Genomic DNA, 26834 nt, shown 5'->3' on the forward strand with positions numbered 1-26834 from the left:
GAACATATGACATATCATACCTAGATTCACTAGTGAAATCTGAAAATAATAATAATAAATAAATAAATAAAAGAGATTTTTTTTCTTTGAAATTGTGGTCAAAATACGATAACTTATTTTCTCATGCAACTTGATCGTATGATTTTAAAAATTAGACTGAACTTGAATAAATTAACTACTTACCACTCAAATGCAAAATGCTCAAAGTACAGTTTAAGCAACAATTTCCCTAAACAGTTGTGTTGATCTTCTTCAAGTTCGACTTGTTACATGAATTGATCTTCAAAGTTCAAACTTCTCATCATCTTATGTCGTGCCTACAAAATAATGCAAGGGTTATATGGTAAGAAAATATTAGCCAAAGTAAAAAATGTGTATCGGATAAATTACAAGGACCAAAAGGTAATTAACATTTATTGCTTATGCCCAGAAGAAGAAGAAAAGAAGTCAAGACGTGATTCACCAAACCAAACAGGAGTAGCAGCTTTAGAGTTCAGACAGTTGAGTGACCAGAAGAAGAAGAAGGAGAAGAAGCGAAAAGCCAAGGGCTCTACCACACCTTCGTTGACCAGGTCAGTTTTCATCTTCTTCTTCACTCTCTGTTGCTCTCTGTGTTAAAACCATCGAAAATTTTGAAGACTAACGCTTTCGATATTAGACAAAGGCTTGCCCTGAATGTGGTTTAGTTTTGAGACCCTTTAGAGACCATTCATGTAAAAGAGCAGCCAAATCGAAAACCGATTAGTAATACAACTCCAATCAATAAAAATACAATCTTTTTGGTACAATTGGGACATTATCAATACGATAATCAAATATCAGAGGGCTACTAAACGTCACTATAGTCTTTATATGATCATCGATCGTGGGACGTGGGTCATATTTGAAAGAGAACCTAATAGTATTTTGAGTGTGTTTGATCTTTGAAAGTTTCCATCCTATTTGTAGTCTTTCAAATGTTTCTGCACGTTTCCTTAAAGATTTCCCTAATTGTATTGAATTCTTAATGGTGTACTATAATTTGTTGTTTTATGCACAGATGAGTAATAGAACTTATGAAAGTTCTTCTGAAATGGATCGACACGACGTGGATATTGGAGGGGTTCCCTTGTTTAACTCAAACAATTATATTAAACTAAATTAACACACAAAATACATAGATACAATATCATTCCTATAAAGCACTCAAACCACATATACAACAATATAAACATATGAAGTGTTCTTGAAAACTCAACAAACCTGCAGAGGCCATTGAACTTCAAACACAAGTCTTCTGCACTGCTCACTAACCAAACTCTCTATGGGACAAGTATGTGTATTGATCATGATAGTGAGAGTGCAGGGACCTGGTTTATATATGATTCATTCTAGGCTTGGCTCCCTCCCATAAAGGAAACCATTCAATGTTGAATCACATAATTTTAGGCGTACAACATTATCACTTGGTTTGATTTCCAAGTTTTTTGTTTATTTATCAGATTTCTCGCATTATCCATTTTGACACACAATGAATAAGCAATCTGTAATTAAGTCACAAGATTTCCATTGCTTATTCTGAAAATAGATTGACAAGTTGTTGAATGCTTGATTGAACAAATGATAATGTCCATTTTATTCTTACATTCTCCCACTTGGACATATCATAAAGTTCATTCAACAAGAATGCCAAGATGATCAGATATAGCAATAAGTTCCTTAGTGCACATTTTGAAATCAAGCGCTCAATAATCTGATTCAAAATTCTGTCAATTTGCAACTGCAACATAGAGCTATGAAAGAGCTTCAAGTTCAACAGAATTGAAGACTTGCATAACCACTGATGGAATAATCACAAACTACATGAATTACCAACAATGATGTACTTGTAATTGCATTAGAGTTCCAGAATGTATCAATATAGTTTCTAATGCTGTGGTCCACAAGAAACACAATTATCTTTAACAAATCTGCAGTCTAGATGTGTTTCTTAATATCTGTAAAAATGATACTTTATGTTGTTTTGACAACCTCAACAACAATTTGACAAATAGCTATTTCATATGTTTGCATATCACATATATTCTTTCAATACATCACTCAATTGAACAATCCAATGACAATTCAAATGAATATAGTAAAGCTGCAGCAATGCAAAACACAATATGAGACTGAATTTGAAATTTATTCTTGAACAAACTGAGCGTCATGAACTTGACTGATGAAGCTCAAGGCTTCATTTACAAGTAGGAATGCTCAAAACCGAGACATTCCAGAAAGCAACAAAACAAAAACAAAACTAATACAAGCTCCCACTGTTTTCAACAATCAAAACTTGCTAAAATCCCTATGTTGCTAATGTGCTTATGAAAAGCAATAATCTGCAAGGCTTTAGTGAAGGGATCTGCCAGCTGAGATAGAGTGCCAACATTGGCAATCTCAATTTCCCTGCGCTTCACTCTCTCCCTAACACTGTAATATTTCAAGTCTATGTGTTTTGAGTTTGTAGACCTCTTGTTGTTTTTTGTGAAGTACACAGCAGCTGTGTTGTCACAAAAAATTTTGAAAGGTCTAGTGACTATAGAATCCATCACTTTAGTCTGCAACAGAAAGTTCTTTAGCCAGAGTGCTTGGCATACACCCTCATAGATTGCAATGAATTCTGCTTGCATGGTTGATGTTGCAGTGAGAGTTTGCTTCACACTTTTCCAAGCCACAGCTCCACCGGCCAAAACAAAAACATACCCTGAAGTAGACTTCTTGGATGATGGAAAATTCCCAGCAAAATCTGAATCTGTGTAGCCTGTAATTTCCAAATCTTCAACTCTTCTATAAACAAGCATGTGATGCTTGGTTTTCTGCAAATACCTCAGAATCTTTTTTCCAGCTATCCAGTGAGCATTCCCGGGATTGGACTGAAATCTTGCAAGCATCCCTACTGCAAAAGCGAGGTCAGGTCTGGTGCACACTTGTGCATACATCAGGCTACCTACAAGCCTTGAATAGGGTTTGTTCTTCATTTCTTCCTTTTCCAAATCAGTCAAGGGACATTTCAATTTGGTCAACTTATCACCCTTCGCCATTGGGACATCTCCTCCAGAACAGTTTTGCATTTCAAATCTCTTCAAGACTTTTGTGATATAATTCTGCTGAGATAAACCAAGCAAGTGCCTTTTTCTATCCCTTTTAATCTCAATCCCTAGAACATAAGAAGCTTCACCAAGATCTTTCATGTCAAAATTCATTGACAGAAATTTCTTGGTTTCATTCAATAGGGCAAGGTTGCTGCTTGCTAATAATATGTCATCAACATATAACACTAGAAAAATGAAATGGCTGCCTTTCACTTTCATGTATACACATTCATCTACCATGTTTTCAATAAAACCAAAAGAACTCACTACAGAATCAAATTTCAAGTACCATTGCCTTGAAGCCTGTTTTAATCCATAGATGGATTTGTTTAATTTGCACACCAGATGCTCAGTTCCATGTGCAATAAAACCCTCAGCCTGCTTCATGTAAATCTCCTCCTCCAAGTCACCATTTAGAAAAGCAGTCTTGACATCCATTTGGTGCAGCTCCATGTCAAAATGGGCAACAAGAGCCATAATCAGTCTAAAGGCATCCTTGGTTGACACAGGTGAAAAAGTCTCATTAAAGTCAATTCCCTCCTTTTGTGTGAAGCCTTTGGCAACTAATCTTGCCTTGTATCTCTCAACTGTACCATCTGCACATCTCTTGGTTTTGAATACCCACTTACAACCAATTGCCTTGTGCTTTCCAGTAGGTTCAACTAGCTCCCATACATCATTTTCATCCATTGATTTCAGTTCTGCCTTCATGGCTTCACCCCACTTTTGTGCATTTTCACCCTCCATAGCTTGCTTGTAGCTCAGAGGATCATCGTCCTCCCCAAAATCAGTTTCAGCCTCTTGTAAATAAACCTCAAACTCATCTGCATTTATCGCAGGTTTTCTCATTCTGCTAGACCTCCTCAACTCTTGTGGTTGTGCTGCAAATTGTGCTTGAGTTTCAAGTTGGATTTGATGCATTGGCTGAACTTGCGGTTCAGGTTCAGCTTGGGTTTCAGTTTCTGGTAATTGTCCTGCAGCCTCTTCTTCATGTTCAAGTTGATTTTCTTGCAAAACAGTAGGTAGAACTGGTGCTAAGGGAAAAACAGTATCTGATGGGACAGTGGAAGTGATCGGCACGTTACTGATTTCTGAGTCTTCTTCATACTCAAAAATATAATCTTCAAGGGACTGGTTTTGCTGCATTTCATCATAGAACACAGCTCTATTGGTTTCAATAACTCTGGTGGTGTGTGAAGGGCAATAAAATTTAAAGCCCTTGGACTTTTCAGGGTAACCAATGAAGAAGGCACTCACAGTTCTACTATCAAGTTTTCCAAGCTGAGGATTATAAGGTCTTGCTTCTGCCTTACAACCCCATACATGCAAGTGATGAAAACTTGGCTTTCTGCTATTCCACAGTTCAAAAGGTGTACTAGTTATGGCCTTACTGGGGGTTCTATTGGTGAGATAATTGGCTGTCTTCAATGCTTCACCCCATAAGAATTTTGGGAGGCCAGAAGCACACATCATGCTCCTAATCATGTTTTGGTAAGTTCTGTTTCTTCTCTCAGCCACCCCATTTTGTTGGGGTGTGCCAGGTGTGGTGTATTGGGCTGCAATCCCATTCTCTTGCAAATATCTTGCAAATGGTCCCATGTGTTGGCCAGACTCATCAAATTTCCCAAAGTACTCTCCCCCTCTATCAGACCTCACAACCTTAATCACCTTCTCCAACTGTTTTTCTACTTCTGCTCTAAAAATTTTGAATTTTTCTAGAGACTGGCATTTATCACTCATGAGGTATACATAGCAAAATCTACTGAAATCATCTATAAATGTTATGAAATATTTATTTCCACAGATAGTTGTATCCCTGAATGGTCCACTAATGTCTGTATGGATGATTTCTAAAAGACTCGAGCTTCTAGTTGAACCCTTTTTTCTGTTGGAAGTTAATTTTCCTTTTATGCATTCAACACATGTTTCAAAATCTGTATAATCCAAAATAGGCAGAAGGTTTTGTTTTTCCAAAATTTTCATTCTTTCAATGGAAATATGACCAAGTCTTTTGTGCCACAGAAAAGAAGAGTTTTCTGAAAATTTTCGTTTAGCTCCAACGGTTTTATCAACATTTTCAACAGATTCTAAAACTAGTACAGGTTTAACTGTTGGATAAGAGCAAAGTAACTGAATGTAATCACCAATAAGAACACCAGAACCAATATAATTGGAATGCAGAGAGATTTTTATTTCAGAAATACTTAGCCAAAAACAATAATTCGTTCTTATCAAAAGACTGACAGAAACAAGATTCCTTTTCATGGAAGGAATATAAAAGACATTGTCTAAATCCAAAAAGTTTCCAGATCCTAACTCTAAACGAACAACTCCAACTGCTTTCACAGCTACTCTCTGACCATTCCCAACACAGACTCTTTGTTCACTCTTTCTTGGTTCCCTCCACCTTAGAAATCCCTGCATGGAATTCGTAACATGTATTGGTGAACCACTATCAAGCCACCAGGAATCTGGTGAAACATTTAGTAAATTAATTTCAATAGATAAGACTATGTAATTACCTTTTTTCTTAAGCCAGTCCCTATACTTAGAGCAATCCCTCTTCATGTGACCCTCCTTCTTGCAGAAATAACACTTAAAGATAGTGTTTTTCTTAGGTTTCAAGGTAGTAATTGTTTTGGTACCTGAGGTGCTAGGTTTGGATGTGTCACTAGTGCTAGCAGCTTTCTTTCCTTTGAACCTCCAAGCTTTGCCAGGATTTTTCCCCACAAGGTTCACAGTCACATCTCTCTTATGGAACTCTTCCTCCTGAACACAAATGGCAATGAGCTCATTAAGAGACCATTTGTCTTTCTGGGTATGGTAAACAGTCTTCAGCTGGCTAAATTTTGAGGATAGTGAATTTAGTGCAATATGCACAATAAACTGGTCATCAATGGAAAGTTGCAAATCTCTCAGTTTTGCAGCTGTCTCAATCATCTTCATGATGTGCTCCCTCACTCCAATTGATCCACTATATTTCATAGTGATCAGAGAATCCAAAAGCTGTCCAGTCTCAGCCTTTTCACTTTCCTGATACATCTCAGCTATTCTATTCAGGTAATTCTTGGCTGTTCCCTCATCTGGGACACTCCCTCTTACTATCTCACTCATGGTTCTCTTCAGAATGAGCTTAGTCATTCTATTGGCTCTCATCCACTCCTGGGCTTTTACTTTATCATGGTCAGGTGTTTGATCAGTTATCGGCTCAGGTGCATCTTCAGTTAGACAAATGTCTATATTCTGCAGTCCTAGATATATTTCAATGTCTGCCCTCCATTTCTTGAAGTTTGAACCATTCAGTGGTTCAATGGTGGCAAGGCTAATGCCTGAGGATCCCAAAACTGAAAATAAAAGAAAAGTTCTTAAGTGCTTTTGTTTTACTTAAGTCGCATGGGAATTATCTCAAACCAGCAAACACAAGGCTGAGGGCAAAAAGGAAACAAGCAGAACAATCAAGCAGACATTCAAAACTTTTCAGACTTAGTCCCTATGCATTCAATGCTATGTAATACCTGTAGTGGCAAAATAACATAGCATTCCTTATTATTATCTGTATCACAAAACCAAGTTAAATAAAAATGCATTTTGCAAAGGTCAGTCAACACCTGTAATGGCAAGAAGAAAAGACCTAGGCAACCTGATGCATTTAAACTTAATTTGCAGTGTGCTGTTTATGCAATTTAAGACATAAAAGTTTAAACCTTATGTGTAAGATACAGTCATGTACTAAAAAGCATAAACACAATTTTCCTGGTTCTTGTATCCACAAAGCTAATGAAAAGTTCAGAAGCATTTTGCTGTGTGCAACATGTGCCTCTAAAGGTTTCATTAACTTAGAACCAGTTGTTGGCTTCTTTATGATCATCAGAAGACTGACAATACACCAACTGTACCTGTGATGAAATTAGTTTTCAAATAGGATATAACACTTCAATCTGGGAGACAAATACACATATATTCACATCCCTAAACATTCATCTCAGATAACAAAATCAATCAACAACATTTGATCGATCCACAGAATTCTCATAGTTCATAAGGTATGAACAAGACATCAAGATCATAAGTTATACTTGTAATTCTGAAGATAAAGCATTAATCCATTATCCCATAGTTCCACAAATGCTAGATTTAACGTTCAATGATTGAAGAATTAAAGAAAAACTGGAAATCTGTCAGGGTACCAAGAAAACTGACCCGATCGCTATCCCGCGCTGCATAAAACATGTTAGCGGAAGCAAGAAACATATTGCAGCATATACTCGAAGTAATCTGAAGGCGTAGAACATACCAATTCGATGTAAAAGTCAATTAACTCAAAAACCCCTTTCTGCAGAGATATATGAACCCTCAGCCCCGAAGTTTTCCAGAAAAATAAAAACATTGGCTAGCAAAGAGAGTCTGGCTCTCTTAATTGTCTTTCAAGCTTTTGGGCTTATTAGGCCCGTGTAAGTGTGTTTTAGTGTCAATTAATAGAGCAGGCCTTAACAAAAGGTATGTATGTATATATATATATTGATCTGGAACCTTAACAAAAGGTATAAAACCTTAGAAATGCATATGTAAAGATTTTTCCAGAAAAGCCATATTTGATCTAAGTCCTTGTGTGTGTGGCTCTGATACCACATGTTTAACTCAAACAATTATATTAAACTAAATTAACACACAAAATACATAGATACAATATCATTCCTATAAAGCACTCAAACCACATATACAACAATATAAACATATGAAGTGTTCTTGAAAACTCAACAAACCTGCAGAGGCCATTGAACTTCAAACACAAGTCTTCTGCACTGCTCACTAACCAAACTCTCTATGGGACAAGTATGTGTATTGATCATGATAGTGAGAGTGCAGGGACCTGGTTTATATATGATTCATTCTAGGCTTGGCTCCCTCCCATAAAGGAAACCATTCAATGTTGAATCACATAATTTTAGGCGTACAACATTATCACTTGGTTTGATTTCCAAGTTTTTTGTTTATTTATCAGATTTCTCGCATTATCCATTTTGACACACAATGAATAAGCAATCTGTAATTAAGTCACAAGATTTCCATTGCTTATTCTGAAAATAGATTGACAAGTTGTTGAATGCTTGATTGAACAAATGATAATGTCCATTTTATTCTTACATCCCTATGTAGTAATGGTGGAAAATCTTGAGAAGGGGATATCACCATTTACAATTATGGAATTTATCCATCAGCAAGTTTCAATATCATGTCAAGTACTTGTATCTCCAAGTTTGTCGTCGGAGGCATATGCAAGAGGAACCATCACTGTGAACAGCAAAAAGAATCTGGACAAGTTGTCTGGGTTTTTGGAGAATCCAGATCACAGCATCATTTCTTCAAAGGGAAGGTAGTTGTCTGTAAAATGGTTGTTTATGTATATTGAGTGATTAGATACTTGTAGCCTTTGTGTAGCTTAAGCAGCCTGGCAGAACCTGGATGTGATTTTTGTATTATTAAGTTTATTCATTGATTCATTAAATAATTTTCCTTTTGTAATTCTCTGCAGGCCTTGGGTAATTACTGAGAAACGGCTAGCACATGATATTTCATTGGCTTCAATTCAAGCCTTCATTGCTAACTATCAGGTTAGTTTTGTAGAATATTTTCCTCTGTTTGTGGCTTTAAGGGATGAAATGTAGTTCCATGAGTTAGAAAACATACTACCATGTACAAAATGCTGCACCCTCAGCCACCATCAACTTGGTCTTGGTGGTGGACACTTCTCATAAATGGTTTGTTTGAGAGTAAGTCTAATCGATAAGCAGAACTTCTTTTGTTGTATAAACGTGTGGTGTGGTAGTCAATCTCTATTATCTAGTTTATATATTTTGTGTACAGAGCATGAATCTACCATTGTATTCTATAATGTGGCTGTTAGTACATAGTGGCTTTAAATTTGGGAAAGTGGTGCTTTCGTTTTGGCATTGCCATGAATCTACCATAGTATTCTATAATGTGGCTGATAGTACATGGTGGCTTTAAATTTGGAAAGTAGTGCTTTTTTTTTGGCATTGCCATGTGAAGGTTAGGCTTTGAATGACTTGTAAACCAAAGAAAGAGACTGGTGAAAGGGATCGAGAACATGATACAATAAGGGAATTCATTGTTTTGAAATAATTCATTGTTACTTTGTAAGTGTTTCAGCGTCATCATACTGGCATCCACTTTTTTTTTTTGGAAATAATTCATTCTATCTTCTGTTCATTAGAATGAATTTTGCAATTGATACTACATAAAGTTCGTAAGACAATGACTCTTTGCTCTTTGGAAGCATACCAAAACTGGATTGTATTTTAAATAGTTAGCACTAAAAAGTTGTGTTCTTTTCAATTGTGCAGACTATGTTAAGGAGTAGAAAAATTGAAACGAGCAATGAATTGAAGGTTGTCCTCTCTGGAACTGAAGAATTCAACACAGCCATGCTGCTGAAGAATTTATTTTGGGAATTTGTTAATCATCAAGCTCGACTTCACCAGAGGTTACTTACTGAAGAGGCAAAGATCTCTCAACTATTTGATGCAGAAGAGATGTGAAGTTCTTAAAGCCTAGTTCCTTGGGCAATGTTAGTGTTGCATCTGAAGGTTATGATGACTGATAAGGGATCAAGAATACCCACATTGGATACCGAGCATGCTTTTATATATATATATATATATGGTAACTTATTTTTCATGTATTGCATTTATTAGAAGAGTGTTATGTGACATCTATGAATTATGACCACCAACCTAAAAGTGCGACCGCAATTGGGTGTAGACTTTTATGAAGTTCCTCATTTCACTGGAAATTCAAAGCTCTAAAATTTCATATCTCCTTGTAACTAAGATTTCACAACCGTCACTAATTTATGTATATATAAATTAATGGAAAAAAGTCAATGTGGCTTCCATGTATTAACTTGTTTTTCATATACTGCATATTCATTTGAAGAGTTATATGTAGCGCCCGTGGGCTAGGGTTACTAATCTAAAAGTGCGACCGCAATTGGGTTTGGACTTGAGGTTCCTCACTTCATTTGATATTGAGAGCTCTAGAAATTCATGTCTTCTCGCTTCAAGAAATCAGATAATCTAATTTTACAACCGTCACTAGTACCTCTTTAGCAATAGTATTTCACTTCAATCGTATTGTACAAAAAGTAAATCAAACCAAATGCTTAAAATCTTGTAGCAGAAGTCAATAATTTATGTATAAATAAATCACAGTCAACACATCTTCTATTAACGGAGAGTAAAGTTGTCAATTTAAGAATACTGTCAAATATGTATGTTTTTTAAAACCGAATATTGTTTTCAACTCGCACACTGTATTTTCAAAATCTCGTCTACTTTCAGAATATCACATTAATTTTTTTTTTCCTAAATCTTTATTCTAGAACCTCCCGACAACCCTCACTTTGTCTATAAAATAAACGTAGACCGATGAATCGATACGTACATCCATAAATCCATAATACATGTCATATCTCATTCTTCAAATACAATCATGGTTAAGTAGGGTCTTGAGGAAGGCCAAGATGAAGATCATTATTGCTAGTGTAGAGTTTAGTTATTGTTCTCATTGAATCAATGATTTACCAGAGATACACACACACACATATCTATCTCTTTACCTCTTGTACTTGTTCTCAAATGTTGTGATAATTTAATTTCTATATTTCTATTTGGAAAATACGGATTGGCAAAAAGGAAATTTAGTTTAGATTTTTAAAAAATATTATTTCACCAATATAACTTAACTCTGTTGGGGCATGAGATGACCATGAAATGATGAACCCTTCCGGCCTCCTAACCCCCCCCCCCCCCCCCCCCCCAAAAAAAAAAAACTAATATACTTCGCTGACCATAACCACTAAGTGGGAGACACGTGTCCCCCTAAGCCAATTAAGCCTTCTACACGCGCTCGATCCCGTCGGTGGCGCTGTGCTTCATGACGGGGATGGAGGTGGAGGAAGCCAACATAGTACTGCTGCGAAGCAGGGTAGTACCCCGGAGGAGGATTTGCCGTTGCCGGAGACGTGCCGTTACCGGAGACAAGTAAGGAGATATCTCGATCCGCAGTGTAGACTTTGATTGAGAGGGTGGGTGCGGTGGTGGTGACTGGAAACCCGCGATAGAGAGTGGAGAAGGGGTTGAAGATTAAGGAGGAGGAGGAATGAGGTTTGGGGATGGTCAGCTTGGTCGGGGTGAGCAGCCGATAGGGAATGGAGAAGAGAGAAGGAGAACAGGAGAGGAAGAAGGAGAACAGCAAGAGAGGGGCCCAAAAATACACGTGTTGGACCCTGAGTGGAGTTGGTCAGGACGGGCTGCCCATGGCTGGTCAGCCAAGTATTGTCCCAAAAAAAAAGAACAAAAGGAAAACAAGTTTACCTAATTTTAATTTTCAAATACTTATTGTCATCTTGAATTTTTTCGAAACTGATTCTCCATTTATGTTTCCTCATTTTCATGGGTATTTCATAGACCTATTTGATGGTGATCTATATTCAGATTTTCATTTACATGTTTTAAATTATAAGTCAGTTTTGCCTTTTCTATTTTTAAGATTAATTCATAACTTTTAGTCCTGCAATTTAATTATTGGGAAGACTTGTAATACACATGATAGGTATATACACCAAGTCAACACTGTGGCCCGTCCACGAAGCCTTGTCCTGGCCATTGTTATGTGTCAGCGGGTGAGTATGTAATGACTTTTTTGGCATGCACTATTATTAATGAAATTTCATTAGTTCAAAAAAAATATGATAAAGCCTTTGAATGGCTATTGGATCTAATGAAATCAAAATCCTATCCCCCATAAAAATAAAAATAAAAAAAAGAGTCACCAACAAACGTACAATTGTGTTTTTTTTATTGTTTTGTTTGAGAAAACGTACAATTGCTTTTAACTCAATTGAAAATGATACAACTTAACTAATAAATTGAGATAATCCAAAATTTGATTACCAAAAAGCTGCATATATCATCATTTTGATCCATAAGGAAAAGTCATTACCAGAAAAGACTGTATATCTTGACCTCTTTATATATTTAACATTTTTCTTATATGTTTTATTGATTGAGAAATAAAACCACGAGGACCACAAAGGTAATAAATTCAAAACATGATTACCAAAAAGCTGGATATCTCTTTATTTTGATTCTTCTATGAAATATCATTATCAGAAAAGGTTGTATATCTTTCTTCTATGAAATGTCATTGAGAGTTTCTATTGGGACCTCTTAATCTATTCACTAGACCTCGCTCATTTTTTAATTATTTAATGACATATGTATCTTTATACAAAAAGACTGTTAAAGACAACAAACTAATAAGGAAAATATATTTTATTTTATGAAAAAATTTATAATAATGGAAACACATTTATAATACTTTGATTATTCATTTCCATTTTAGTTCTCATTTCATATTTCTCATTTTCTTTGTTTATAAAAGCTTTTGAAAAAGAAAAAATCAAGAGAAAATGCATTCAAAATTACTTGGCGATCGAATTATATAAAAATAAAACTATGATGCAAGAGAGAAAAAAAATAGACAAAGGTCTTTCTCTTGAGGATCATGAAATAGGGGATAGAGAACCCTCATGTAAACTAACTAGATAAGTTTGTGAAGCGTCATATAAGACAAAAATAAATATTAAAAGAACAAAGCATGAACAAATTTAATATTATAACCTATCTAAATTCCAGCATGTAACCATAAACCATAAAAACTAAGCTTTGAAAATCCATAATTAAGCATGAAATAGTAGGCTTGAAAAACCCCGGATAAATTTATGTTAATTAGTTATACTATCTTTTTTCAATAATTATCTCATTTTTTTTTTAACAATATCAAGTTTATTTTGTGGTAAATAAATAATTATGGGAGCACTAACTCATCTTTAATGCTCTAAAAAAATTTCTTTTATGAGTAAGGTTAAGTTAGGTATTTGAAAGAGGTTTACTTAGCAAATTTTACTTTTTAAAAAGCAAATAAAAGGTGTAAAGAGATGAAATATCAAATGAGTAAATATGGGATCCCAATAAAAAAACTCAATGTCAGTCATTACTAGAAAATGTTGTATATCTTTGGATCTCTTTATATAGTTAACTTTTTTCCTAGATATGTTCTTATGATCCAGTAATCCAAATCTAATTGCCAATCCCAACTCTCATCACTTGGGCTCACTTCACTTTCACTCCATTTTTATCTCCTTCTTTTCATTTTTGTTTTTTTTGTTTTAGAGTCAACATGGGTAAAATCAAGGAGCAGTAACTTTGACTGTTACAGTCATTGCATGTTCGAGTCATTTCTTTTCACCAACCCATCAAAATATCGACACGTAAGGCACAGTCCCTCGTATGAGCTTTGCTATAATTAACCGAGCAGTGTTTCAATGTTTCGATCATCTCCAACTTGAGAGCGCACTCAAACTAAAAAAAAATGGCGTTAGAGTTCAGGTCGTACAAGGACGACGCGTGGTACGACGCTCGCGTCGTGACGGAGGGCCGCCGTGGTACTCGCCTGAGAATCAAGTTCTTCAACTTCGGCGACGACCAGGACGAGTTCGTCCACGCCAAGAACTTGAAGAAGCTCCAAGACGTCGACGTTCTGAGGTCTCGGTTCAGGAAAATCTCTGTCCAGTTTCAGGACACGGATTGTTCACGGGTCGAACCGGGCTTGCTCGTCTGCGCCGCCCGACCCGTCGGCGACGGTGACCTGAAGTTCTACGACGCCGTTTTCAGAGGGGTTTGGCTTACTTCTCTCTCTCTCTTGGTCTCTGTTTTGATTAATTTTCTCGGTTTGCTCTCTATGTGTTTGTGAAAATGCCAATGTGGATTTTGATTGAATAGGTGGTGAAGAAGGAGCATCAGATTGTAAAGGGAGTGGAAGTGTGCAAATGTACCTTCATCCTCGACTGGATTGACAATGGAGAATCTGGTTCATGCACTGTTGAGAATATTTGCAGAGTGCAGGATACTAGTGACGAAGAATTGGATCCGGTTCTGATTTCTTTTCTCAACAAGGCCAGGGAGAGAATCGAAAGTACTTTTTGTACTCGGTTGAGGATTACTAGTGGAGATGTTTATGATCTCAGAGCACCACACAAGGCAAGCTTTTCTCAAATGTTGAGTGTTTTGAATTTGTGAAATCAATTTGATTGTTAGAATAACACTCATATTTATGTTTGGAGTGTTACATTTGATTGCAAATAAGACTTGGGGAGAGATTTTATCTAGAGCGGAGCTCCGCTTTGAAATTAACGTGTGAAGTTTGAGTTTTGGGTCACTTTTCGGTGGCATATCGACATCTTAACTGTTTAGTTTTTAGGTACTAGTATATAGATCATCTATGTAAATTTCAGCCAAATTGATGATCGTTAAGGTATCTAACTCGCTTAAACCAATGGACGGACTGAATCTGTCAACCTGAACTGCACTAGCTTTAAGGCAGTTATCAATGCCTTAACGATTATCATTTTGGCTGAAAATTTACAGAGATGATCTATACACTAGTACCTAGAAACTGAACGGTCGAGATGCAGATAAACGATCGAAAAATGACCAAAAACTCGAACTTCACACGTTAATTTCAAAGCAAAGCTCTGCTCTGGATAGGATCTGGACTTGGGGAAAGTTTGCAGTACTTATATTTTGTAGTAAATGATTGCTCTGTTTGGAATAGTACTTGTACTGAATGATCTCACTGTTTGGAATATCTAATTTGGGTTGAATTCTAGAAATACTTGGCTAGTTTAGTTACTATTTGGATACTTTTACTGTGATACTTTTCTCACAGAGGTTTGCCTATTTGTAGGATGCAAGCCGTTCCACCGCAGCCATGGCTCTAGGCGGCTCTGTTGAAGGTTTGTATAGATTTTGTTACATTATTTTCATATGCATTAGTTTGTTGATCATTAACTATTTTTCAAACACAGGAATGGGTGCAGATTCTGATTCATTAAGGATCTCTTATGAAGCTGCTGATCCCAAAAAGCGCTACAAGGCAAGCTTTTCTCAACCCTTAGTTTTTGAATAAAAATGGAACAGATGTAGGGTATTTTGATTATGACAATTGTTATTTCATTATTTTATCTTCATTAGATTCAATTGTTCATTTTTGTTTTATCTCATTAGATTGAATCGTTCATTATGTAATGTCGCTTTTTAACAAAACTTTCCTAATCACGGCCACGACCATTTGGTCTATTAGCGTAAGTCTTCCATTCGTAAGTGGGATGTCCTAAATTTCACTCTCATAGTTTAATTGTTATTTGTTATATTATAAAAACTCTCCTATTCACATCAACAATGTTTTTGTTACTTGGTGTTTCCACTAGAAGCGGTTTTGTTTGAAGCACATAGAGGGTTTTGTTAGTTGTTGTGTGATAAGAAAGTCTCCTAGTCACATTAACTCTCTTTTTGAGATCGCTTCTTTAGAAGTGTTTTGTTATGTGGCATTTCCACTAGAAGTGATTTTGTAAGAAGCACATAGAGGGTTTTATGAAAATTTGAAGATTTTACTTTTATTTCTTATTTTGTAAGAACACTTTGTACTACTGCTTTTAGGAAACACATACCAAGTACTTCAAAAACCACTAAAAAGTGTGTATGAAACTCAAAAAACACTTCTAAATGTTCTTGCCAAACAATACCAAAAACGCTTTCATAAATGAAAAGTACTTTTACCAGTTTTAGAAGCAATCCCAAACAGAGCATATATATATAATCACGGCTTGAAGTATCTGAGTTTTGTAACAATAAGACCCAAATTTTAGTTTGGTTTAGTTTAGTTTCATATTCTTGGCCTCTTTTCATTTATTTATTAAATGCAGCATTGATACATGCAACATATATATTTCCATAATCTAATTTTAGCGGGAAGGCATTTCCGACAAAGTGTTGTTAGTCACCATTTAAAGATGATTTCTACCAAAAATGAATCAAAGCAAATATTGTTTAGATGGGGGCTCTCTCAAAGACTTCAGATTAAGAACTCAATAAGTACTTTCAAATCAAAGAATGGATGACTTATCTGAAAATTTAAAATATCAACTAAAATTTAAATACTCATCCAACCGTTGATTTCAAAGTCTTTATTCAATCTTTACTCTAAAGTCCCATTGGAGATGCTCTCTTGTTTAGTCATTCATTTTATCACACATAGATAGTTTTGGCAACAATTAAGATCTTATTCATGAACCTTCCATTTGTTTGATACAACTTGATGATCAGTTGTGAGAGTGAGAGTTAGAAGTGGATATTTCACCACCTATGTTCTTGTCCTGGTTCTATATGTGTTCGAATAGAATGCTTAGACAATTTACTTACATTTTTGATAGTTTGCTATGATACTTATTTCACAACAATTATAATTCTAGGGCAATGCTATAATATGTTAATATTTCTCATATATCAACTATTTTTACCACTTTGAGGACTCATTTTATCACTTTAATGACTCATTTTACTATTTGAAGACTCATGTGGTAACTATGAAAATTTAGCACTTTAAGGACTCATGTTACCACTTTGAGGACTAATATTACTATTTTAATGACTCATTTTACCACTTCAAGACAATTGTATGCATGTCATATGTTAAAACATTGTAGAATTTCCGGTCTATTTGTAGGTTACAAGTCCGCCCAAGGAATCTTTGCCTTTGAGCTGCTACGTTGAAGGTTTGTACATATCTTCTTCAGGGTAAATTTCATTTTACCTCGGATTTCACTTTAAATCATTTATGCACCTAAACTTTTAATTTCATCACGGGTGCCCCTATACTGACTAATTTCAATCAATCTTATCCAACCTTTGACTTTTTTGCCAACTATTGTGTAATGTATTCTGAAATTGTAGTCACATACATATGATTTTGCATGTCACATTAGTGAATCATCATCATATAAGGAAATCTATTAGAGCCACATTGTCAATTTACAAAATACTTGACAGAAAAACTAATTATTGGACATGATTGATTAAATTGGACAGTACATGGGTACATGTGATTAAATTAAAATTAAGTGCAGAACTATAACTGATTTCATGTGTAAAGGTTATGGAGGTAAAATAAAATTAGCTATTTACTTTATGTCATTCCCACATGCATTAGTTTCTTGATCCTCAATTACCTTTCAAATGCAGGAATAAGTGATAATGCTTCTGATATGGATGGACGAGATGACATGGATGTAGGAGGGGCTCCCTATATGGTAATAGTTGAGAACCTGGAGAAGGAAATATCACCGGTTACAATTATGGAATTTATACACCAGCAAGTTTCAATCACATGTCAAGTCTTTGTTTCGCCAAGTAAGTCATCGGAGTTGTATACACGTGCAATTATCCTATTAGACAACAAAAAGAATCTTGAGAAGTTATCCGACTTTTTGGAGAGTCCAGATCACATCATCATTTCCTCCATAGGAAGGTATATCTTTTGTCAAATTCATTTAATTATGAAGTATGTAAATGTGGGGAGCCCTTTCAATGAGGACCACTATAATGATGACTAGTTGATAAATTTTTTGTGAGACTTACTTTTAGATTACATTTCCGCAAATCAATCGTTAGATGTTTAGATATTTATATGTAAATCATTTATGCAATTTTTCAACTAAATTGAAATCGTTAAGGCATTCATAGTCGTCATTTATCAGTTATGAACATGAACAGTTCATGTTTGATAGATTTGGCTCGTCTATTAACCATTAATTTGATCTAGTTAGGTACATTAACGATTAGCAATTTAGAAGAAAATTTTCAGAAGTAATCTACTCATACATACATAAACATCTAATGGTTGATTTATATGAATGTAGAAAGTTCTCAACTAGTCTTCATTATATTGGTCCTCATTAGAAGGGCTTCATGTAAATGCGTATCATTAAATGAATTTTACTTCACTGATTGATTGAATATCTAAGAAAAAATCTTACGGTTTGTTTATATATCTGGAACCTGGATGTAATTGTTAAGATTATGAACCTTTAGCTTAATTTATTGATTTATCATTGTTCATCGTTTTGTAATTCTCTGTAGGCCTTGGCTCATGACAGAGAAAAGATCATTACCTGAGACACTAAGGGCATCAATCCAAACCTTATCTCAGGTTAGCTTCTTTTAACTTCTCTTGTAATTGTGCTTTTAAGAATAAAAGTGCATGTTCCGCGATATTTGGTTCAGTAAGATGAAGCTTAGTTAAAAGTGTCATTGACTAATCATTGCTTGGAAAGTCTCTTTGTATTAAAACTTGCAATGGGTTTGCCGTGATACTTGGATAATTTTCCTAGCAGATATCTTTCTTGTCTTTCTCCTCAGAAGAAGGAAGAAATTGAGAAAGCATTGTAAACGCTTATAGAATCTAAATAACAATTATAAAGCATCAACTTAGCACTAAAAGTAAGATTTCTATCGATTTTTATAGATGGAATTGAAGACAAGAACTCTAAGTAACAATGAGTTGAATGTTGTCTTTTCTGGAAGTCACGAATACATGGAAGCTAAAGAGCAACAAAAATTGTTTAAAGAGTTCACTGAACACCAGTGTGGACTTCAGCGGAGGTTACAACTTGAAGAGGAAAAGATCTCAAAGAAGTACAGGTGAATGTCGGAAAGCTTTTGTAACTTGTGCAGTAATTTTGCTATGTTATACACATGGACTGCGTGAAAAAAACATGAGCTGATCGTTTGTTAGAGATGGTTTATAGATCATCAAATTTTCGAAAAACGTAACAAACACATGCAGCTATTTTTTTTATCCTATACCTGTGTATAAACACATGCAGCTATTTTTTTATTATCCTATACCTGTGTATAGCGTCAAGGCACACTCTGTACATTTACATTTGCCTGTGAAAGAATGTGACTTATATAGAAGCTATATGTATTTCCAGATTGTAATGTGTTCCTGTTGCATCAGTTGGTGCATGTGTTTGAATATCAGAAAGAAGATATAGTTTCGTATCCATACTAGTTGTTCTTGGTGCTATGGCTACAACCTTCATCTAGCTTTGCGTGTTTTCACCATAAAACTGAAAATATTCGATCAAGGTCTGTGAGTTCAAATGAGGAACGAAGTCAACGAACAATGGTTTCTTGCTTGATATTTATGAAGCAAGTCACAAGATGGCACAATTTTATTATAGTTCTATACCTGTGGCGACGGATGACAGTAAAAGCCTCCCATAAAAATGACACACCTTTTTTTTTAATCAAATAAAATGACACACTTTCTATTGAGGGATCATTTGCTGATACATGTGTCCCATAACAAAAAAAAAATGACAACAATAAAGAAAATAAAAATAAAATGACATAATTTTACCAATGAGTGGGTCACGCTGGTATTAGACTGTTATATAAGTTTAAAATAAAAAAAGACACATTTTTTTTATGAACAATCTGTTTAAGGAAATTCCTATTTATGTCTATGACCCAAACTCTAGGTTACTTGACCTAGTGGTAATAGGGTTATATTAGAAGGATCTAGATTCCTATTCAATGTATAATTATTTTCCTTGTATGATTTGGATTATATGCATTGTAATCCTCTCTATAAAGAGACCCCTATTATCAATGAGAATATACATCAAATTCCTCTCAATTTCTGATTCCCAAAAACACGTTATCAGCACTAGCCCTAACCCTAGCTTTAGAAACCAAAACCCTAGAAATTGATCAAGCTCCACCAGATTAGCCTTGCCTGTGCTACTACTGCCCCCGCAACCCCCGCGTCCCAACTCAATGCTAACTCTACCAGGTTAGCCTCGCTGCCCCTGTAGCACCGGCAAGCCCTGCTTGCCTTCTACCTTCCTGCGCGCTCGCCTGCCCTCGCGACCGCGACTCACCAGCGACCCCGCAGCATCTCCGCAGCGTCCTCGCGGCCCCGCGGCATCTCCGCAGCGGTCTCTCGGCATTCCCGCAACACCCGACACTTCTGCGAGATATCAGAATAGTACCCTTGCGCGCGCTCGCTTCTCCGGCGAACGTTTGCCTGCCCTCGAGACTCTGCTTCTTTGCGGCTCTGGATCCTCGCGGCTCTGCATTCCCGCGACTCGCCCTGGACACCGTGACCCCGCGACCGCGAGACCACGCGACCATCTCTCTAGTCTGTTCGCATAGGACTAAAGCTCGCTCTGCAATCCTAAGAGGTAAACTTTTCTAAAAGTTCCCATTTTTGAAGTTTTCATTCTTTTCTTCTTTTCTCCCCCCCCCTTTTCTTCTTCATAGGGGAGACCAAAAGCCGAACTGTAGGGGTTCGTGCTCACTTCAAGCTTGGAGCTTGTAGAGTTCTCCAAACTTAGAGTTTGTTGAGATAAAACGATCGACCGCAAACATCATTGTTTCGATCTAATCCAACCCCTCTTGGAATCAAATTTCTTAGAAGCGACTACGCTCAGAAATTTTATTTGTTTTCGTGGTAGTCTTTTTCGCTCCGAAACTAACCATAATTTCTTGTTCTCTTTCAGGATGAGTAACCTGAACAAATTGGACTTTGCTCCATTGAGAACAACTGGCTCTGCATATCACAGGTGGGTTCGTGATGTCCGCCAGCATCTCAAGGCCGATGGAATCCTGGAGAACGGAACCGAAGAGGTCAACATGGAAAAAGAGAGGGAGGCAACGCCTCTGGCCATGTTGGTGGCTCCACCAACACTAAGAGTCATCTAAATGACGCTTTCAAAGCGCCTCAATTAATGGAGTCTGAGCAAAGAGATGCATGTTCTCGATGTGGAGTATCCGATCATTGGGCACACGTTTGTAGAGCTCGTGAAGAAATTGTCACCACCTACAAAGCATATTGTGAAGCAAGAGAAGCTCACTATGTGGAACAAGAAGATCAAGAAGATGATCTAGAGTGAAGGGTTGAAGACTACAAATCTGGCTGGGATCAATAGATTACCAATTCTGTTTAAGTCTTTATTTTTACAAGAGATGTAATAAGCAATTGCCATATACTTTGTCGTAAATGCCATTTTGCATTAGCTAGCATTTGGATTAGATTGTCCTAATGGTTAAGAGACAATGATGTATTCCGTTGACTCATGAATACAATTTCGAGTTCCTTATGACTCCATTTTTCCTGAGCATATTACTTTTGTGACTACGATGGTTGGGCCATCAGTATTAATTCAAGGACATGGAATAGCTCAAGTTCCACTTGCCAAATGGCACCTTGATTACTGTCACAGAAACTCTCTACGCTCCTAGGGAAAATCGCACCCTATGGATAGCCAACGGATTCCATGCGAAAACACATGTAGAGAACATAAATGAGTTCCTTTGCAATACCTCTAACTATTGCTAACAAAGGCGCATCTTAGAGAAGTTTATGTGTTTCTTTAGTGGACTCTATGTCACTATTTGAGATATTAAATCCAATGAAGCTATGAGAGTAGATCTCTTGGATTTAGACACATATTGGCTTTGTAACGACAGGAGAGATCATCCTAGTCATGATATGATGATCCGTCTACTAAAGACTTCACACGGACATCCATTCTTCAGAGTGACAAGAAGAAAGAATCGAAAATTGATTCCCGGACTTAGCGTGACTGCCGCTACCGCTGCATCCGGCGCTGCCGCTATCCTTAGCTGCCTTAGGGCAGCGAAAGTCCTTTTGTGACAACGCCATAAACGACTCCAACCATGGCCATGCCACCATGGACGCCACTTTCCATGGTTCCACCGCCATGTTGGGTGATGTAGTCACATATTTTGCTTCTAATAGCGCTACAGACGCTCATGCCTAACCAAACTCCTCATTGATTGCTTTTAAGGCACCTCGCTTATTTTGCAAAGCCTGTTCCCTAGGGAAATTAGGACTGAGACCGTCCTATGCAAAGGATATGAAAATACTCATTCTATTCTTACATAGAATCCATGGGGATTTTGTGGACTGATTCAACCAACCTGCGGACTTTTAAATATCTCATGATGTTGGTTGGCAAGCAAACACGCTGGTCACGTGTTGTACCATTGTCCACTTGTAATGCTGCTTATACTACACTCCTAGCACATATCATATGACAACGGGCTCACTCCCCGGATCATCTTATTCAGTCAATTGGATTTGACTATGCTAGAGAGTTTACATCGAAGACTTTCAATGGTTATTGCAATGGGACCGATGTTGGACATCACATTCCCATGAACACACCCAAATGGTCTCGCGAAAACGACTACGATGGTAGTCCGGACATTGGTAATGTGCACCAATCTCCTTATATCCGCTTGGGGTGATGCAATATCCACACAGCTATGCTAATTCGTCTACGACCCACCGCCACTCAATTTACCTTTGCGTTACAGCTAGTGACTGGGTACAAGTATCGTACTTACGCATATTTGAGTGAGCCATTTACGTGCCAATTGTGCTGCTACAATGCATTATGATAGGTCTTTACATACGAATGTGCAACTCAGTTGGATTTGCGACTCCAACAATCGTCTGCCACTTAATGCCCTTGCAAGACGATCTCCTTACCGCTAGATTTGCGGATGTCACTTTGATGAGACAGTCTTCCTGTAGTTAGGGGGAGATAAGAACACAGATGTTCAGTAGGAAAGACAGGAATTGTCTTGGTCTGTCCCCACTATGTCTCATCTCGATCCCTGTTAAAGTAAGGAGATCACACAAATATGCTGCAAACATGCCTGCAAGAAAGGACGTCCCTACGAGAGGACGTAGCGCCACCCTACACGGAGGTAGGCATGGCGCCAACGCCAAAGAGAATGGTACTCTGGAGTTACAGGTCATGACCCCAGCTAGGATGCGTGGGAGGCTAGTGGGTTCGAATGATACTGTTAATGTCTAAAAGTTCGGCGGTAGCTGAACCTTTGTTAACGCTGATCCGATGGGCGGATCGATACTCGTGATGCTGTCATAGCTTCCGCTGCCTGTCAAGTAAAATACAAAGGGGCGTTAGAGGGAGACCGCGCTAGGCGGTCTTCAACTCTCCGATGCCTAAGTTAGTCAATGTATTTATGTTGACAAAGTAAGAGTAGGTAAGTATTGAATGCGTCGTTAATGAGGAGAGAGGAGAGAACCTTTTATAGGTGAGGAATATGAGGTTCTTCTCTTTGCTTTCGATGTGGGATTGAGGTGTTTCAGTTCCCAGCTCTGGGAGCTACTGATGCCATTTTGGCATGGCGCGTGGCGGCGCGTCGGTGGTGATCTGAGGGTGATCCGACGCTGAGGTTGTAGCCCGCCTGGCGGTGTACCTGTATGTCATTCTTTTGGTTGGAATTAGTACATTTGGCGGTACAATGAGCGTGGCCCATTATAGCTAATTATGCTTGCAAATGTACATGTATGTACAGATACTTTGGCACATTCAGGTCCTTTGATCATCGACGCTCAAAATCCGTCTCATGAGAATCTTCTGGGTTATGGTTATCGTTAGGGGACACCTCAATGTCAAAACCAATTCCTGAGAATATAGAGCTCTATGAAACTTACACTAGTGTACATGAGACGTGGGATAGAAACTCCATCATAATTGATGATGTAGTCGCCCATTTCATTGCGCATGAGTTTGTTGAGTCCGATGATATCGAACCACACTCCGTTGATGAATGAATGCCAACGTAGAGAAATTTGGCCTAAATGGAAAGATGCGATTCAGGTTAAGATGGATTCTCTAATGAAGAGGAAGGTTTTCGAGCCGGTGATGCCAACACCTCCTATCATAAAACCTGTTGACTAATGGGTCTTCGTTACAAAGCGTGATGAGAAAAAGAGATAGTAATCTCGCCTTATGGCGCAAGACTTCTCACAAAACGTCCTGAAAATCGACTACGATGAGACATATTCTCTCGTAATGGATGTCATTGCACTCCACTACCTTGTCAGTTTGGTAGTTTCCAAATAACTGAACATGCAGCTTACAAATGTGGTCACTACGTATCTCTATGGGGATCTAGATACGGAATATACATAAAGGTTCACGGTGAACTTCATTTACCCAAGTCAAGTGGCTCTAGACCACGGAGCGCGTTTTACAAAGAGATTGAAACGCTCACTAAAGTGACTACTTGATTGGGAAGGGATATGCCCGCGCTTTTCCATAACAAGTTTCTGATTATATCGCGGTTCATGTTGGACATGATCTTAATTGGAAGCCCTTTAAGAGTTAAGGGAAACCGCTGAACAATTGAAATCAGATTTTGAGATGAAAGATTTTGGGATAACACGATTATATCTCGGTTTGGAACTTGAGCATCGTGTTGATAGATGCTTAGGCATTTTGACAAGGTCAAGCCTTCAAGCACCCTCATGATCGTCCGTAGTTTTAATCCTGAAAAGGAACCTCTTCGTCCGAAGGATGGTGACGAAGATGTGCTAGAGGCAGAAGTGCCCTACATAAGTACAATATGCGCATTATTGTACTTAGCTCCATGCACAAGACCGGACATCTCATACGTTGTGAACTTGTTAGCTAAGGTACAGCTCTGCGCCAACGCGACGCCATTAGATTGGTGTAAAAGATATCTTTTGATACTTGAGATGTACGATTGACATGGGCTTGTTTTATCCCTACAGAAAGACGATAGATTCGGACCCATCACACACCAGGAACGCAGCCAACACTGGCATGCGTCCGCTATCCCCATCCCAAAACGACATGTGTTTTGGAAGGTTTTGCTGATATTGGGTATCTCTCTGACCCATACAAAGGTCATTCCCAAACTAGTTAAGTGTTCACCATGGGGAAAATACCGTGATATCCTGGAGGTCTACAGAACAGACCTTAGTCGCTATATCTTTTAACCATGCAGAGATTATTGCTTTTCACGAAATGGTTCGTGAATGTTTATGGATTGGATCCATTATTACGCATGTTCGAACAATTGTGGTTTGAAGTCTACCACATATGAGCCTACGAGCATTTAGGATAATGCTGCTTGTTTTGAACAAATAAAGCAAGGCTGCATCAAAAGCGACAACACCAAGAATAATCAGCGACAACAAACTCTCCTCAAGATCAAGGTGAACTAGGTTCGATCTGAGGACAGTATGGCAGACTTGCTCACTTAGTCATTGCCTAAATTCCACTTTCGAGAAACATGTTGGTAGTATTATTTGCGGAAGTTATCCGAACTCCCATGATCGTAGTCATTAGGGGGAGATGCAGACATCAAGGGGAGATGTCTACATGTATAGTCTCGAAACGTAAAGGGTGTGTTGTGCTCTTTTTCCCCTTCGACCGAAGTTATTTTTGTCCCACTGGGTTTTTGTTACTCGGCAAGGTTTTTAATTAATGAGGCAACGAGAGAAGCACCGCGTTTGGGCAACACAAGGGGGAGTGTTTAAGGAAATCCCTATTTGTGTGTCTGGCCCAAACTCTAGGTTATTTGACCTAGTGGTAATAAGGTTACATTAGAACGATCTAGATTCCTATTCAATGTATAATTACTTTCCTTGTATGATTTGGATTCTATGCATTGTAATCCTCTATATAAAGAGGCCCCTATTATCAATGAGAATATACATCAAATTCCTCTCAATTTCTGATTCCCTAAAACACAATCTGTTTTTTTTCCTTCATCTTGGATTTTCAATTTTCTCGTAAATCTTCTCGAAAAAATGGATAGACATATCCAATGGTATAAAAAAAAAAAAATTGAAAAATTAAGGTCCATGCAGAGGCAAGCTAGAGTAAAATCATTATCTGTACTTCTTTTGTACAAAATTTAGATAAGATTAACGTACGTTTAGACAGATCAACAAGAAGGAAAAAAAATTTATTATCCACTTTAAACGAAATAAAGTTTACTTTTAGCGATGTCTCTTATTATAAGATTTTACCACTTTTTCTTATATGCAATAGAAATGATGCGGTCCCTCACCCCTAGCCGCCTAGGCTTTGGGGATTTGTGTCGCTCTAAGGTCGCAGCCTGGGGTTTTCCAGTTGCACTCCAACGTCGATGTTTGTCGACGAACCTATTGCTCTATGTCGAAGTTTTGTTCTTCTCAAGCCTACTTGTGGGTGACTCTCTCTGGTTCATCCACACCAGAACTGGTGAACCCCATATCGATAATCATGGTGAAAGATCTCAGATTACAAGGATCCAGAAGTTTTCACAGGAGATGGTAGAGACGGTGGTCATTCCACCGCGTGGCGACAACTAGGTTGACATTGAGGGCTCATCCTGGACACTGTCGGCGAAGCTGGTGTGCACCTTCAGGAACTATTGGGCGCCGTTTAAGAGGTGGAAATCGGGATGGGTGTCGTGGACAGCTAGGGCAACGCTATCACCGATCGAGACTATAGGGGAATACGGCGATGTGCGTATCAATGGGTCAGACTTGAAACAAATTTGGACACTATTGCGTCCGTTTGCAGTTGTCATCGAGCTTATGACGGTATCAATAGCTGTGGTGCAATTGAATGTCGCTGGTCCGGCCTCTGGGTTCAAAGTGTGGGCATCTCCTTTCGGGGTGTCCATAGAAAATGGAGTCTATGGTTTTTAGGGTTTGGCAAAGGTTGGACCAGTATTGGGCTTTGGGTTTTTGGACCCCAAATTGAAACCTTTGGATCTATAGGCCCATTTCATGATGGAGTGCTAGGGTGCCATCTCTTTTCAGGCACCGACAACTTGCAGATATTAGCTAAGATGGTGTCAACTGAAGAGCTCTTGAGTGTAATGTACTCAGGTAACCCTCCTAGCCCACGCTTGAAAGGCAAGGAAAAAATAT

At 37.7% G+C, this 26834-nt stretch overlaps 2 protein-coding genes across 5 annotated transcripts; both read left to right on the top strand.

Moving 5' to 3' along the window:
• Positions 1–346: 346 nt before the first annotated feature.
• On the top strand, positions 347–10021 carry LOC112190288. 3 transcript variants are annotated; one of them, XM_040514507.1, is made up of 5 exons: positions 347–572; positions 1040–1104; positions 8260–8487; positions 8647–8725; positions 9479–10020. In XM_040514507.1, the coding sequence occupies exons 2-5, from the start codon at positions 1040–1042 to the stop codon at positions 9671–9673; spliced, it is 567 nt and encodes a 188-aa protein (XP_040370441.1). In that variant the 5' UTR covers positions 347–572; the 3' UTR covers positions 9674–10020. The 3 variants fall into 3 exon arrangements, with proteins under 3 accessions (XP_040370441.1, XP_040370442.1, XP_040370443.1); XM_040514508.1 differs by lacking the exon at positions 1040–1104 and having other exon boundaries at positions 350–572; positions 8271–8487; positions 9479–10019; XM_040514509.1 differs by lacking the exons at positions 347–572; positions 1040–1104 and adding an exon at positions 4490–4604 and having other exon boundaries at positions 8271–8487; positions 9479–10021.
• A 3505-nt stretch (positions 10022–13526) lies between these two features.
• LOC112189383 lies at positions 13527–19088 on the top strand. Of its 2 annotated transcripts, none has more exons than XM_024328708.2 (8): positions 13527–13874; positions 13979–14236; positions 14943–14991; positions 15064–15131; positions 16761–16809; positions 17276–17561; positions 18173–18242; positions 18558–19088. In XM_024328708.2, exons 1-8 carry the CDS (start codon positions 13569–13571, stop codon positions 18735–18737), a joined length of 1266 nt encoding a protein of 421 aa, XP_024184476.1. In that variant the 5' UTR covers positions 13527–13568; the 3' UTR covers positions 18738–19088. The 2 variants fall into 2 exon arrangements, with proteins under 2 accessions (XP_024184476.1, XP_040370440.1); XM_040514506.1 differs by having other exon boundaries at positions 18617–19088.
• The last annotated feature ends 7746 nt before the right edge of the window (positions 19089–26834 follow it).

The sequence above is a fragment of the Rosa chinensis genome, chromosome 2, assembly GCF_002994745.2.
Source record: "Rosa chinensis cultivar Old Blush chromosome 2, RchiOBHm-V2, whole genome shotgun sequence".
Classification (NCBI taxonomy): Eukaryota; Viridiplantae; Streptophyta; class Magnoliopsida; order Rosales; family Rosaceae; genus Rosa; species Rosa chinensis.